The sequence below is a fragment of the Hyposmocoma kahamanoa genome, unplaced genomic scaffold (genome assembly GCF_003589595.1).
Source record: "Hyposmocoma kahamanoa isolate Upper Pololo Valley unplaced genomic scaffold, ASM358959v1 210, whole genome shotgun sequence".
Lineage (NCBI taxonomy): Eukaryota > Metazoa > Arthropoda > Insecta > Lepidoptera > Cosmopterigidae > Hyposmocoma > Hyposmocoma kahamanoa.
This window is the reverse complement of record NW_020653731.1, coordinates 9228338-9246025: the sequence shown is the minus strand read 5'-3', so window position 1 is coordinate 9246025 and position 17688 is coordinate 9228338. Positions and strand designations below refer to the sequence as shown.

At 34.8% G+C, this 17688-nt stretch overlaps 1 protein-coding gene across 4 annotated transcripts in view; it reads right to left on the bottom strand.

The window, feature by feature from the left end:
- Positions 1-14245, bottom strand: part of LOC113227399 (myb protein) — a 72962-nt gene extending 58717 nt beyond the window's left edge. For 2 of the 4 annotated variants that reach the window (XM_026460293.1, XM_026460292.1), the window contains exon 1: positions 13909-14245. In XM_026460293.1, coding sequence (XP_026316078.1) covers positions 13909-14033 — 125 coding nt within the window. In that variant the 5' untranslated portion in view covers positions 14034-14245. The remainder of the gene's footprint in view (positions 1-13908) is intronic. The other 2 variants (XM_026460295.1, XM_026460294.1) reach the window with 1 other exon arrangement.
- Between the last annotated feature and the right edge of the window lie 3443 nt (positions 14246-17688).

Sequence of the window (17688 nt, the reverse complement as noted above, 5' to 3'; positions counted from 1 at the left end):
GCGAGTCTTACTCACCCCTCTTAAAATGCAAAAGACCCTATGAGTGCCCTGTGTTTTTTATTTTTTGTTATCGTGGGAATATAAAACCTTACCTGTACATAGGGGTGTGTATCCCTTATACATTAATTATAGGTGCAATAAATTACAATCAGTATTTTGATTTTTTTATTCCATTCACGCTCGATTAGGTAAATGGATGCAGGATTTATTATAGTATCCAATTTCTACGTTCCATTTCGGGAAAAAAGTTGGGAATTATTGTTAAAATTAAATATGTCATGAAGGTAATTATTAATAAAAGTGTCTACAGCACGATTTAAAAAGGAAATTGTCATCACTACCTTTACAAAAGGTTTATACATTATACTAAGGAAAACTATTATAGACAGAAGAAGTCCTTAGTTTAGGAAATTAAACTATTTTTTTGGATTTAAATCGCGAATATTTGTTTTTCCAAGCAAAGTTACGATTTAAATCCGGAAAAATAGTTTCATTTCCTATGTGTAATAATCGCGAAAACCTAAGAACTCGATAAGTCCTTAGTTATTTTGTATTTCTTTTTATGAAACTAAATGACGGGACGAACGTCCATTGTCCATTGGTCCATTCCAACGTGTCCATTGCAGTTGAAGTGCCCCTCAGAGCTTTAAATCGCAAAGATCTGAGGGGCACTGCCATTGCGCCTGTCACCCAAAGACATAAGTCACCAAATCCCATGTGCTTGTAATTTCACCAGCACCCTTAATTAACTTTCAAAACCGGAACGCAGTAACGCAGTAGTACTTCCCTGGACGAACTCTTTCACAAGGAGCTGTAGTGCTGCTATAACTATCTATTGTTGTAGGCTCTGTCGGAGGCCTAAAGTCAACCTAGATATTTTTAAAATAATTGCTTAAGCCTCTACACCATATCTCTTATACCTCGACTAGACATTGTTTGAATGAAACTCTAAACTTTGAATTACCGTTTCGAAGAATGCTCTCTTAACAAGGCGTTAAGCAATTACTGTTAGGCGACAGAAATAGGTAAGGTAGCAGTACTTCCCAGACGAACTCTGTCACAAGGAGCTACAATATCATAGGATGATGTATTGGCTATCAATCTATGTATGACCAATGCTCTTAATGAAGGGTGGTTTACTTTACAAGTTAAAGCATCGGACAGCATTCATCTAGCAGAGGCACTACATAGGCGTTAAACATAAATTGACATAAGTCTCATAAGATGAACAAAAAGTGTAACACATCAACTAATCGTAAAATTCCCGTATGTGCCCATATTTTTTCAAAGCTACCAAGCATGAAATGCCCCTGTGCAATATGGCCCGAAGAGGGCTACGATAATCACTATCACGATCAATATAACAGAATTCATTATTAAAGTTACTTATGTTAATGGTGGGAAAGTTATATGCTCCAGTGAGTTTGTTTATTTCATGTTTACTTCAGAGTTTTATTAAGGGGTGGCAGAAAGTGCAACAAGGCTGAATCTTACAAACCATTAACGTAAGTTGAACCTCTTCTATTCACTGTTGTCTATGCTTCCACATTGCTCTTATGCCTATCTAATATTCGGTCGCCATAAAACATACACAACGTTAAAGTCTTTTTATTTACGAAATGGTATTTACTGAAGGAGTTTACGACTAAGTTACGTATTCATAAAAATAGAATCTGAAATATCTCTTTTTAAACGCACACTCATAGCCCCGCACTAGGGTAACCCTGTGTCACGGGTGACATGGACACACACTTAGACAACCACAAATGACACCCAAATTCACGAGAGAAATAAATGTAGACCATAACAAATATTTTTCACGGCCCGGGAATCGAACCCGGGACCTCTGTGTGGCAGACCAGGATGGTAACCGTTCGGCTACGAAGGCATTACAACATAATATTAGTTTAAGTCTTAAAAATATGTTTTTTTTACAACGCGAGAAGTGTACGAAAAATGGTTTTTTTACTCAATATTGTCTACTCTTCACAATATAATGTGCGTTCATTTCTTTGACCTTAAATTACTTGAAGCATTTGCCACAATTTTCATTATGCAAACTTACAATAAAACCATAAAATCGATTTCAAATTCGATCGCCATATGCTAGTGGAAGTGACGTCAATTGATAACTATTTAAAAACCCCCATGACGCATGATAATAAGGTATGTGTACTCCTTGAAACAGGAAAAAATTAAACATAGGGGCTGGGGAGCCAACTTGTTTTACCTTTAAGACGATAAATTTGCTTGCACAGGATGTTTTGTTAAGGTTAGATTTGTTCTCATCGGTTAATGCACAAAGAATAGAGATAGTCCTGCTTTTAAGCCACTAATTAAGTACGTGTTACATGCGTCTAATTACGCTAGTTCTTAACATAGATTTAGGTTTTTATTAAATATGAAGAAATAAATTACATTAAGTGTTTTATTGAATGTCAAGATGTTTCACCACCATGACATTCAATTATTTTATATGAAATTACTCCACTAGCTTGTTATAATTATTAATACATAGATCGAACACTTAGAAAAAATTCCTTCGATCCGACCGGATTCGAACTGATGTGTTCTAGCAAACCCTGTTAGACGCTATGCCAACTAAATCACGGACCTCACGAATTTTTCTATGTGCTTGTTTGTCGGATTATTGTATCTGGTTGTCAACGACTTTTTAGCCGTGGCGCCATCTATGAAAGTATTTCGTCATAATAATAAACTACATGTTATTATTTATCCGCCTTGTATTTTATTATAATAACAATATCTTTGTTGCATTCAAAACATCCTGTAATGTATACCGTAGTTAGAAAATTCAAAGCCCGCATGTTAAATAGTGACGAAAGGTGTATTTTATTGTTGTGGCTGCGGTTGAGGGGAGGTAAAATTCTTCTACAAAAACTAGGTACTAAGTCACATCACTAAAACCGAGGCCTAAGTCTGTTTTTTTTTTAAGCCAGTGGTCATTGTAATTCCATTGAGACTCCACCCACTGAGATTATATTCTAATTATAATAATATTATTTATTATTCTACTAAAATCTATTTTATTTTTAATAAATCAAGTGACGAGACGAACAAGTCGTGCGACTGATGGTAAGCTACACGCCTGTCCTTAATAGTTACAGTGCCACTCAGAGCTTTAAATCGCAAAGATCGCACTACCACTGCGCTCTTCATTCTGAGACCTAAGTTGACAAGTCCCATGTAATTTCATCAGCACCCTTATCCTTCAAAACCGGAACACAGTAATGCTGATTACTGCTTGGCGGCAGAAATAGGTAAAGTTGCAGTACTACTCTGGACAAACTCTTTAAGTACCTCTACTGCTGCTAAATGGTAATAGTCTCAATAGTGTCAGTGAAATGGTAGTTATGACATTCATTAATTCAATCAATATCGATCGATGATGCCTTACTAATATAATCTCAATACAGAGTACTAAAAATCCGACCTCAAAAGTACGTGGAAGTATTTATAATTACCAAGTTTTATTGAAATCGGTTACCGGAAAGTGCGCAAACCCTGATTCTTTCTTCTTAGTTCGCCACTATACGGGACTTGACACAGGAGATAATAAAAATCGGTTTTCACTGTTCAAAGTTAATTGAGAGAGAAAAACGCCTTGAATTGGAGAATAGCAAAATCAACCATTACGAGTATTATAATCTCAGTACTTACAGAGTACTAAAAAAACCAACCTCAAAGGTACGTGGAAATTTTATTTAATTACCAAGTTTTATTGAAATCGGTTACCGGAAAGTGCGCAAACGCGGATTCATCCCCTAGTTCGCCACTATACGGGACTTGACACAGGAGATAATAAAAATCGGTTCTCACTACTCAAAGTATATTGAGAGAGAAAAACGCCTTGAATTGGAGAATAGCAAATCAACCATTAAAATAATTGCTCCTTATAATAAAATTTAGGCGCTATTTATAAAAATGATTCTTCATGCGTGAACAGTCACCCTTAGAGATGGATGATTTTCTTCAAAATTAAATGGGACCACTATGGGACCACTACTACACCTCTTTCCAACAAAAAATGAATCATGAAAATCGGGTCACAAATACCGGAGTTACCGCGTAACATACATACAAAAAAAAACATACAGCCGAATTGAGAACTTCCTCCTTTTTTTTGAAGTTGGTTAAAAACTACATGGAAAATTACTATGCATATTTTTATTTTTATCTCGTTTAATCAACAATTTAGTCCTCGAATTAAATGTACTGTTTTTATGTCAAATAATTACACTATGCCATCGACTAGAAATTGAAGAGTAAAATACTAAAAAATTGCAACAATTCAATAGTAGCATCGAGCCTAGCTAGCCACTGAGAAGCCACTACTCTTCAGTTTTAGCAGAATACAAAACTTACAACATCCTGCCATTGACATTCCCGCGACACACAACCGAGTTGACTTAAAATTAGCAGATTTGGGGACCATAAGCAAATGTCAATTACCGCTAAAAGTAGGTCCTAGAGTTTAATTGTTTCATAGATATACCCTATACAAAAGCAAAACATAAAATATATATAAAAGCAAAACCTTGGGATACTATTCACATAATATTTCTTAAGTCATAACAAGTGATCAGAATTGAAGATGTTAATTTACTTAAAGTATGAACATTTTCTTAGTATGGACATATTCATTACGTGATCTAACCAAACACACTATTATTATTATATAAAAAAACTGTATTCTCATTACAACATCAAGGGGTATATTTTTTTACTGTTTATTTTCTAAACATTCCAAAATATAGGATATCACATGTTAATTTTGTAAATGGCTAAAGTATTTTAGTACGTAAGTACATATAGATACAACTACAACATTATTTTTTGCGAGAATAAATTATAAATTGTCGCCAACGTGTCAAATTTCAATAAATAATACGCATATTCAAATATAATCAGTTCCGATAAGTCCTAGGATTTGTAAAAGGGAATGTTCACATTATTCTTTAGTTTAGCTAAATTAATTCCCTCAATACTGATTATCGGTCATAACCTCTCATATGCTTGAAAAAAAATGAAGTTCAAAATGTTCTTTTCATCCCGTTTCACAACTAATCTGTACTCGCCCCCGTTCCTTTGTGTTCCTTAGGACGCGTGGGAAAAACCCGTTAGACGAGTTTTCTATACGTGTTACAAGTTTACATAGCAACCGATACATGATGACCGTAGAAAGACAACAATGTTTACAGTTTCAATAACAACCTTCCTGTTCCCTGTTTAGTACCTTGTAAATAAAATTGTTGACACCTTCACAACCTCAATCGTTATATTGCTGTGGATTTAATATCTCGTTACGAGTATCTATCGGATATCAGCTTTATGGGTGACATCTATCTACCAGAACTAGCAGATTACTGTTTGAAGAACCTCTAGCGACCAAACCTATGCAGTTTACAAAGTAGTCTTTTAACGAGTACCAAATTTCAATACGTACGCGTAAATAGGACTGACTCTAGGTACAGTACTTGTATATTAATGAATGTATAAAATATGTGATAAAAAAGGGTCGCATCAACAGTCGTTTTACGACAGTTGGCTATTTAGTGTACCCGTACAATCGAAATATACCGCCATTTACAGTCGTAAATGTGTGTAAATGTAGAGTTCGTGGAATTTAATAAAGTTATTTATTTGCTTTGGTCAAGTAATCTTTATAAATATTTGTGATTCTGGACAGGTATTTTTAGAATGATTCAAAACCACATCATACCTTTTTGGTTCCTAAAGACACCTTCTAAATGCAGACTGTCAGTCGAACGATTAAAAAGAAATTACTTGACTGAAGCAAAAACTGAATTTGTACAAACAGACTTGAGAAACATTCGGTGCATAATAATAATTTTGGAATCACAATCACGGCATGAGCACGGCACGAGCTAAAATAGTCTGCCACATGGTGTATATATCTCAAGTCAATATAGCAATTTTGTGTATAAAGGTAACAGACCCTGCCTGTGTGGGCTGTTGTACGCACGCCGACGCATCACAAATACATCGATTCATTCATGCTTTGTGCATACAATCGCTGTTTTTGTAAGCATTCATTGTTGAAAAAGGATGAAATCGAAATCATGTGTTATTGTTTGATCAGTCGCGAATACCAGCATGTGCAAAGTGTCAAGCTTCAAGTTTGATACATGTAATATTTATAAACTTTGCTCCTACCCCTCGTATTTCATACATGAAATGGAAACAGATGGTGAAGTTATATAGATACAAGAACTATTTTAAAATATTTGGGGGAAAACTTAGTTTCCCACAAGTATTAGTAAAGTGACAGATCACCAATAAAATATTGATAATCGGGTTACATTTCGCAATATTCTCCCAATAATCAAAAGTTTCTGGATGAACTTTGACACGTATACAAGCCCGACCCATGTTACCTTATAAAAGAAAAAAAATAACATTGCGAATCTGTCTCAATACGAACAAAAGAAGTAGGTACACTTTTGTAAGTTCGCAAAATAAAAGTCCCCCAAGAAAATCGGGGTCCCGTTCTTTGTAAATTGTATTACAATATTTCTTGAGGCCGTCAAACCAGCTGGTCTATTGAATTTGGATAAAAAAGGGCTTATTTTACCACGTGGTCGGAAACTGAACTGGTACCTTTGTAATAGGTAGTTTAATACTTAAACAGGGTAGTTTAGAGTGACAAACATCCAAGGAAAACATTATATTGTGTCATATTTACATCGTTTTGTGAATAATATTTCCATATCTCACTCACGAATTATAAAAGAGATCGCATAATGCTATGAAAACAAGAGACGTAACGAATATTCCGCTATCATAATCATCGAGTTTATTTTTAATGAATCACCTTCTGGGTTTAAAAGCCAATAAGATGAAACTATTCAAGATAATTTCTCAACAAAACAAAAACAGAAAAATAAATACTTTAAAAACTAAGTTGACAATATTATCGACACAACCGATTAGTTTGTCATTTTGCGATATTACGTTCTTACTGTATCAGTACAATTATTTAAGTCAAAATGTTATGAAACACGTTTCATGGACTACCATCCATTAATTACATCATCAGTCACAATTTTTTTGGTTCTTGACCCGCCCCTCTCGTATGTCATCCCTCCCGTGTCATTGGTTGTGGATCTATGCTAAAAAACGGTCTGAAACTTATATTATTTTGTTAAGGAGTTTGCATCAATACAAGTAAAATAAAGTCCTATCAATTATTCATTAAGTCTAATTTATCGCGATATTACTACCTTTACGTGGATCAGAACCTGAAATGTCAACTTCCCTAGACAAAAGGCATCAAACCTTTGTTATTATAGAGACTCTAGGTGCAGTTGCATCGTGTGAAAGTTGAGTCCTGCATTCACCCCAATTACATTGGTATTCATAGGAGGCGTGTTAGATATGAGAAGGATGATTTTGTCGATAATTTGTTATCGATAGAAAAGTATCGATGTTCTTTCATTTATAATTCAGACTATAACTAAATATATAAAAAAATAAATTTTATATATAAATAAATAAATCAAATAAAGGGGGCAGAAATAACAGTCTACTTGAACTACGTACTACTAGTTAAAATAAAAAAATTTTATCATTCTTTCAATGACTGTTTAAATGAAAATTATTAAACAAAAGATATCAGTTTAAAGTCCTTTTTGTTCATCATAAAATCGTACGTAACAGAACACTTGAGAAATTGAAATGAAACCATAAATTAAGTCGGTTTCAATCGACTTTTTTTTTATTTGAAAGCCTGATCTATCCCTGTATTGTGAAACGCAGTAAATTTAACGAGATACAATCCATTGCTAAATCTCCATATGCATACATGCAGGCAGACCCCTAATCGTTTCTCAGGATGACACGATCGATCTTTTTATCGATAAGCAGACAACACTGGCTCGCACCTTGCCTGCCATCTGCCGACGCACGTGAAGCAATTAAGGTTACCTTCGGGGGTGCCACCCTCCATGGTCGTTACCCCCACGGATGGGGAATGGTCAATATAGTTGTTTGAACTTTGTTTTCTCATAGAAGTATTATAGTTTTTCTGAAAGATGTTTTTTTTATAACTTATTTATTGAAAAACACAAAATACTTAAAGTAAACCGTCGCTATGACTTCTTGGTAGGCATCGTAAACAGTAGGTATTAAAACGTTTTACAATTACATTCTTATAAATGAATCTAGCAGCTAAAAGTGCAGCACAGAGCACAGTCGTGCGATTCGCGGCAACGAAAGAGATGAATTATTTTCCCGTTGGTAACATAAGAAAGTGACTGAAGAATAAATGTAGGAGAAGAACAGTAAATCCCTATAATATATATATATATATGAGCTTTACTGAGATCGCCAACCCACCTACGGTTTTCATTCTATACAAAGCGTGGCATTGTCGACGATTGACGTGTCATTTCTTGAAAATGTCGAGTCACATGCCATGTTTTGACTTGTCGAACTAGAAACAATACTATAGGCAAAGCTAATATGAGGCTAAAAATCATTGCTGCTAATTGAAAAAATGTACCAAATTTTCTCTATTTCTGCCATGTCAGACTGTTTATAGGTGTTCTTATAGGCATACCTAGCAGGTGCGGTATGTTAGAATTTACATTTAATGGAAATGTTAGACGGTAAAAAGCACTTTCAATTGGTGCCTATTAGACAGCTGCAATGGTTACTATGTAGGGAATTGCCAGATCAACGTAGTTAGTGTTACATAGTTTTACTTTTAATTAATACTTGTTCAAGTGTAAAGGTAATAACGTAAATTATCGTACTTAGCTACTTCGGAAGCAGTCTTTTTAGACCATTAAGGTAAGTGGATAAACTATGAGCTTCATTCATAATAATGTGTGAGAAAAATGACTCTCAATAAAATTACTTATAACTGGTACGTAATGAATGGTTTTATTTGACTACCAAGTCAAAATTAAGGCATAGACTGGTGTTAAGTTTTGTTGCCGTTGGCAATAGACATTGCGATACTAAGGTAAGAAGTAACAAGTGATTCATTTGAAGGTACTTTTTTTTCAAAACTGAAAAAAATTTTTAAAAACAAATTTATCGGGTTATCTTTATTACCCTACAAAAAAACCATTCTTTACATTTATTTTTTAAAGATTATTTCTTTCAAATATTGACCGTAACTGCTGTTAACGTGGTCCATTCTGCAGTTCGAATTTTCGATGACGCGTTCGAGCATTTCGATTGGTATTTGGCAAATAACGCGAGTAATGTTGGCTTCCAGTTGCTCAATCGTAGCCGGTTTATCCGTATAGATTAGTTATTAAAAGAATTAGTCTAGGGGTGTGATGTCGCAAGATCTAGGCGGCCAACTCACTGGTCTGAAGCGTGAAATTAACTGTTCACCAAATTGTTCACGCAATAAAGCCATGATTTCACGTGCTGTTTGGCAAGTGGCGCAGTCTTGTTGGTACCAAATGTCCAGGAGATCACGGGCTTCAATTTCAGGAAACAAATAGTCCGTTATCATGGCAAGATAATCCAGTCTGTATTGCGTGAACAGTTAATTTCACGCTTCGGATCGGTGAGTTGGCCGCCTAGATCTTGTGACATCACACCCCCAGACTTTTTACTTTGGGGCTATATACGGATAAGCCGGGTACGATTGAGCAATTGGAAGCCAACATTACTCGCGTTATTCGCCAAATACCAATCGAAATTCTCGGACGCGTCATCGAAAATTGGAACTGCAGAATGGACCACGTTAACCGCTTATGGCCAATATTTGAAAGAAATAATGTTTAAAAAATAAATGTAATGAATGGTTTTTTGTATGATAATAAAGATAACTCGATAAATTTGTTTTTATTAAATTTTTCTTAGTTTTGAAAAAAGTACCTCCAAACGAATCACCCATTATATCTGTAATAGCGTAAAGGACTTGAAGGACATGGGACATGAGATCTTAAGCCTCCAGATCCTGTGAATCTCCATTTCAGTTCGTCCTTTATCCTCCATCCTTCAATCGGGAAAATAACAATCACACTTTGCGGTAGAAACGGAAAGAGCGGTGGTACTTTCCCAGGCTTTTGCCATAGCGTGGTTTTGCATTTTCAACCGAAGTTTTTTTACATAAGTATCCTGCTACTATGTAGTTCAGAGTTTTAGATTTTATTTTTATTTTAATAATATCAAGTGACGAGACGAACAGGTCGTGCGCCTGATGGTAAGCTGCAGGCCTGTCCATAACAGTTGCAGTGCCACTCACGAGCTTTAAATCGTAAAGATCTGAGGGGCACTGCCACTGCGCCCGACACCCTGCGACATAAGTTAACAAGTCCCATGTGCTTGTAATTTCACCAACACCCTTACCCTTCAAAACCGGAACACAGTAATGCTAACATTACTGCTTGGCGGTAGAAATAGGTAAGGTGGCAGTACTTTCCTTGTCGAACTCTTTAACAAGGAGCTCTACTGCTACTAAAGAATCTACTACTTTAGAATGAAGTCAACAAGGAGTAATGTTTTAATAAAAATAAATTAGGTTGTACCTATCAAGATTTTTGTCGCAAGTCTGGAATGAACACTGTGGAGAATACATACAGAATATATAGGTGTAATTAACAACCAATAAATTCAATGTGGAGTCGAGTTTTAATAAATATTGAGTGAGATAATAAACCCATAAATAGCAAAATATTAACATATCACTCCGGATAAAGACGGACCACAAGGCCTCGATGGTCCGTCTTTATGAATGAAATTCTGGACTGTTCATCGTCTGAAATCAAGCTTTTACATTTTAGCACGCTCATAAAGTTGTGGGTTATCCGCCCACGTTACGGCAAAAGGCAGGCCGTGTCATGGTAATTAAGATGAAAGATAACCTATGTAGTACCCATTAAACATAAGTATGTTACTATTTACAATACGAGCTTCATAACTATTCGAGTTTTACTGAAGTTTCCTATTGCATTGCTAATATAATTATGACATTGTAATGTACTATTTGACATTACAATGTCTCAGTCATCAACTCGATACTGCAATTTGAAATTTACGTTAAAAGAGAAATTAAAGATAATATTCTGGTTAAGAGCGGTTTCACACGGCGACTTTGAGCATCGATGCAAACGCGATGCTGTAGCCATACAAACGCGATGCTGTAGCGATGCAAACGCGATGCTGTAGCGATGCAATCGCGCGTTTCTATCGATGCAGTCGCGCGTTTGCATCGATGCAATCGCAAGCATAGCGAAGTAATCGCGTGTTACACCGCGTTTGCATCCTGCTAAAAGTCGTCGTGTGTAACCACTCTAAGTTACACAGTGACTTTCTGTATTTGAATTTTTTCCATGTTTTTCATGAAAACATATGCAGCTGTTTCATGACAACAGCATAAACGCATTGAACTAATCACTTAAATGTTTACCTAAACAGTGTTATTAGGTAATACTAGAGGTGACGCTCTATCGGATTAAAATTTCTCAATATTCGCCTGTTCCCGTAATACTCGAACGACTCCGAAGCTTAGACTTTAGAAAATAGTAATGTAAAAAAAAATCATATGGCAGTGGTGGGGGGGCTATAACTAACTCATCAGCAACGAGGGTAGCGGTAAGATCGTTTCAAGTCAAAATAAACAATTGGTATCACTATAACATATTTAGTATGTGGAAAATATTCTCAAGTTTTGCTTCTTACCGTCATCTGACATATATCTTAACAGTCGATACTACCTCAGCTCGAATTCAAGTTTTTCCCGTACTAATACGGACACACTTCTAAACGTTTTTACTATGAATAAATGTTTATATTTTCACGGATTAGAGTTTTTACGATGTTTACTAGGTGTAACAGCTGCTTTAATTTCGGAGTTTAACATTTGGTGTGTTAAATTGTGACGCTTGGGACACCATTTTGTGACAGGTGGAACAAGTTACATTTGATTACAAAGAATTTTAAAAAATACACTGTTTATACATAGATCCATCATTTGTTAGCAATTTTGTTTATAAGTCTTCTCATAATTAAGACATTTAACACATAAAAAAAGGCAATTAAAAAGTAACAACACTTTTCCTGATGATTTTTAGTATCAGGAAATTCTTGAAAAGTCAGTCTCCATTAGTTTTAACTCTATATTCGCGCAAAACTTCTAAAATTTGATATATTTTGACATGATACATAATCTTCAAGAATGCGGCAGGATTTTTCAAATTTATTGAGGCATTTTAAGTTTAGGTTTTTTTTAAGTTGATTTCATGTCATCATAGATAGTGTTTCAAGAAAAATAATAAGATTACTTTATCAGTTCTTTAATTGTTTTTTTTTTATGTTAAAATGTCTCAATAAGACAAAAATTATAAAATATTTGTTTACAAACGATGGATCTCATATTAAACAGTGTAATTTTATTAATTCTGTGTATTCAATCGTAACTCGTCTCACCCGTCACTATTTGCACATATTTTAACTTAACCTTTCCTTAAAATTTATCAAAGTTATTCATTAAGTGTATATATAAAATAGAACTTTAACATTCAAGTTATCTCATATGAAAAACTTGCTGAACAAAATATTGATAGTTTGTCTTGATCTCGGCAATGAAGCCATCAACTCAAACAGGCGGGTGTCGTGAGTGTCCCACCCGTGACACTTAGAAAATTAAAAGTTTTGAGTATAAATAATGTCATAAATTTGTGTAAATAAATAGTCGGAGTTGATATTGGATATCTGGCTTCATCATATTTTCATTTTAAGTCCAACTAACCCATGGTTAGGAAGAAATTACTTAAAGTTGAAGAAAAAAGGAGCCAAAATGTCCCACCCGTCACTTTGGAATGGCTCAAGTATCTATTTTATTTTGTAAATGCTTTTAGCAAGCACCCTTTGCAATTGCTGTCTCACTCAAGAGAAACAGGCTATCATGCTTGCTGCTGCTGCTGCAAAGACCCAAGATAACCTCTACGAGTTATAATGTCGGCAATTCTATTAAAACTTGTACTAAGTACACATGCACTTAACAAGAAGGAATAGGCCTATACTGACATAATTACAGGTATAGTTACACAGATAGTAATGAAACCTTGAACTCACGTTTCAAGGTTTCGAAAATCACGCAGGATAATCGAACGGGTTGAAGGTCACACGAGGACGCCGAATTCAAATTAGGTAAACGTTTAGCGTGTGTGAAATTTTAGAATATTGAAGAGTTTAACACCTGAACAGTTTCTAATTTCACCTTTTTAGAGCCTGCTATGTTTAAAATAAGTTATCATCACCATAGCATAGATTTCATTACGCCTACCTAATATAATGTTACAACAACTAGGTATGCATAGCATAACGTCTGTTGCCTGTTCCGTAATAGGGTGAGCTCTATTTATCTAAATACAATCGATGCATACTTAAGGTATACCAAGTATTTCCATCTTTTACATGCATCGGTCTTCATACCTAAAGAGCTCGTGTGTTTTAGGTAGGAATGATGGATCACACAATTTTGTGGAAAACTGTACCTTACATTAATTACATAGCGTCCAAAATTTCAGTTTGTAAAGCTTAAGTTATGGCTATATGAACCTTATTTTCATGTTATTTGGGGTTGACACTACCTCTATTTTTGTCATTTAAGGTTGCGAAACAAGAAATTAATTAATATTAGAAAAAATCAAAATTAAAAATAAATGTAGGTAGTTTACATAAAATTTTATTGATGTAATGGTCTAAGCCACACCCGTATAGGAATGTAGAAATTACAAATATCCATATAGTATAGGTATGTTTCGTACGAAATTTAAATTAACTATGGAAGATCTTGCTAGTGTCTTTTCAAACTCAATTTTCATGCATTGAAACATGCAAGGAAAAGAGTTAGTATTAAAGTTATGCTTAACATAAGGTAAAGACAATAAGACTCACTTTCTACAGCGGCCGGCGTTTGCATTTTGCGAGTTTGCCAAGCTACTCCCTTCCACAGGAAAGCTGAAGGATTCGCCAAAAATCCGATATTGTAAGTCGTCCTCCTCATTACTTGGAAATTGCATTGCTTCCACACTAATTACGGTCCGTGTTGAAATAAACCACCCTTATCGTTTAACATTAGACTCATTGTTATATTTAATCCAACATTTCGAAATAATTATTTCACTTCTAATAACCTAACTATTCCGCGAACATTTCACGAAAACCCGCCAAAAAAAGCAATAGACAAAAATTATTTTTTTAATAATATATTTTATTGGAGAGCGACGCGAGGAATCTCGGCCGTAACGCGCGCGGTGCCGGACTGACGTGTATGCGGCTGGCGCAAGTTGTGAGCGCGGGAAATGTACCTCCCGTCTCGCCCCTGCTGGTGGTTCTGGCCGTGGAATTTAGAACTTAATTGGGACGTTTTATTGCAATGTTATAATTTTGCCATGCTTAAGATTATGCTAACATGTTGCTGAAGAGAGTTCAGGATCCGTTAATCAGTTCATTGTAATATTTCATAATAAGTATTTCACGGTCTAAATATATCTGTACATACAATTCACACTTAGACAAGCATTTTGACAGACATGCCTTGATAGCACTTAGCATTTTCTATGTCTATATTCAATTTATTGTCAATGTTCACAAATTTTTCCACTGATTATTCTGGTTTTGACTAGACCAAAGGTTTATTGGTCATACCTTCCACATCTTGTCCATTGAATTTATAAAATGCCTCGAAATATTGTTAAGGGAATTTTATTTGAAATTTACCATGAGCTTTTCAGTGAAGGAAAACATCGTGATGAACTGCACGTCAAAAAAGGATCTCAACCCTCGGAAAACGTGTGAAATCCCGTGGCATTAGGCCAGCGACTATAACCCAAAATTTAGGCCCTAAACCCACGCCTGAGAGAAGACCCATGCACAGCAGTGGGACGTATGCATTGGTTGATGATGATGAATGATAAGGGATATTTTTGCTCTCGATCGTGACCGTCGCATACCATAGACAATTCCCTACCTGTTGATCTGTTCACCGAAAAAAATATAACTTGGACTCCTTCAAGACAAAAGAGTGAATAAGCACTTATTATCTAGAGGCAAGTATGCTAAATTCTCTACCACATTGCGACGACTAGTCAGATTGTTAAAACGCTAAAGTACGAGGCGATTATATTGACTAGACTAAAATCGTATAAAATATTTACGCAACGCCATTAAGGGCGATTATATAAATAAATTAATTGTAGAACTATAAATTTGTATTAGCATAACAAGTTCTCACGATATATTGTCAATTATAAGAATTATTGGGGGAGACAATAAATTACCTACAATATAAACGTAGGAAGATACCACCGTTTTAATGTAAGATTAAATTCAAATGAAACCTAATACAATCAAAATAAAAAAAAACTTCCATCTAAGAAAATTTTAGAAAAGTTTTACTAGACATTACGCGAATCAAGAGCAGTATATCATAGAATCAATGGTAAATCGAGGTTCATTATTGATTGGATTTTATTATTTGTATTAGGTTATTGCAAATCTAGTAAGTTTTGGGCAGTTTCCACGAAATTTTTAATTCTGTTAATGAATTTCACCACAATTCGTTAGAATTAGTTTAGAAAGGTCCATTAGAGGCATGGAGAATACAAGGCCTAGGTAACATACAAATTATTGAAAAGAACTAAAGCCTTCTAAGTCCACGAAGGGTTGCATTCGTTGTTTACTGAAAGAAACTAACAGAAATATGTACTTACTCATCCTTGACAATCACATAATCTTCTTCAGCTACAGAAGATAGCTTTTTCCGCAGACGCTGAAGTTGCAGAAAAGCCTTCGTTTTTTCATCCTCCATGCTAAAAACAAAATTTAAGCTTATTTGAAAATTCGATGACAAGATTCCATTCAATGAAAAACGTCGTGAAATGCAAGTTTTAAAACTTGCTATAAAGATCGCTTTGAAAAAGAATGGTATGGATATGCCGCATGTAGAGGCTCTAGAGATAATCTCGTTCGTAACCGTCTCCAATATCATACTCAATAAACTCTAATAAATAATTGTAGCTCCGAAGTCCAATTAATCTGTTTGCATATCCGATTTCGGCGCAGTCAATTAAATAGAATGGTAAAGTTAAGAATCATACTTATTATAAGTAGATAGCTACATAACGTAGAAAGACGTTTGTGGGAAACAATTCACCGAATGGTCAAATATTTATTTGATTAATAAATTGATCAAACTCCTATTACGTCGAAATTTATATGATCGGAAGTTCACTCAATGCTTCATTACACCGATGCAACGACGGTGCACTTTGTCTATTGTATACTATGTCGATAGTGCAAAATTGCAATGGCAACTCCTTATTTTCAATTCAACATTCCAATTAGCATTAATATTTAAAAAAATTTCGTGAAAAAAAATTGTAATTATTAATGTTTCACTCAAATACCCTATATCAACGCCCCACTACAGCATTAGATACTTGGTCATGAGTTGAATAGAGTCGAGCTCGAGCTCTATTTGAGACAATGTTCCATCACGACCAATTATATTACACAAAACGCTAAATAAATGCAACACATCTCTAACCTACTCTGCTCGCATAGTTGACCTCATTCCGCTGACTAACCGGTCTGATAATGATAACCATTATACAAAATGATAAAAAAATGCAATATGGAATGCACAATGTCTAAACTCTATAACATAATAACAATGAACATAATACAAGACTTAACGTAAAACACGTAGAGTAGTTCTGTTGTTTTGCGTTGCATAATACCAATACCTAGTCTACGGATGAACGGAACGGACGACGGAACGCATCGACATTGAACCCATTACAACGCAAAGCAAACGCGTAGTATGAAATGAAAACTGCTTTGATGGAGAAAAACGTGCATTTTGACAAATGATAGCTTTTGTTTTGCAAAATGGTAAAACATTCGCTACAAAACCCGTTTGCAAATTTTTAAATACGAATCCGTTAATATTTGAAGATCGAATTCGAAGTAAAAACGTTAGGGTTAACGGTGTCCCCTTGGAAGATGCAACGAAATAATTATGTTTAGGCAATGATACAATATCAACATCCATGAAATTAGCTACAAATTAGGTCACACGCTGATGTTTATGAAGATACGTTATGTGAGAAAGTTTATTTTGTGGTTATTCTAACATTCATAATGATGACATTATCGATCGAACACATACCTCGTACACACATTTATTCTCCATATACCTTTTTTAAGATATTTCGGTGTAAAAATAAAGGTAATAAACTAAATCTAATAGTATAAATAAACTGTTTTTCACTGAATAAGATTGAAAATTGCACAATTTAGTGGGAAAATACGACAAAATATTTCAAGTTCTAACCACAATTCGTTAGTATTCGTTACAATCCAAAAGAGAATATTCACTGTTTCTTTCTTTCGCCTGTACAGATTCATTTAATTAGACAAGGAAAGAAGATAGCCCCAAATAGAACTTTTGTATTTATGCCAACGCCATTTTAGATAGGAAGTACAGTAAACATTCTTGTCTATGGTTTTGTGTTTCCACTGAAATGTGTAGTATTACCCAATTTTGAAAATCTGTTTTAAAATAAAATAATATATCTTTAAATTCACGTATTAAACTCGTCACCAATTACGAGGCCAAATTTAACAGCTAAAGCAGTCAATAGTATGTAACGTCGAATGCAATCAACGAAA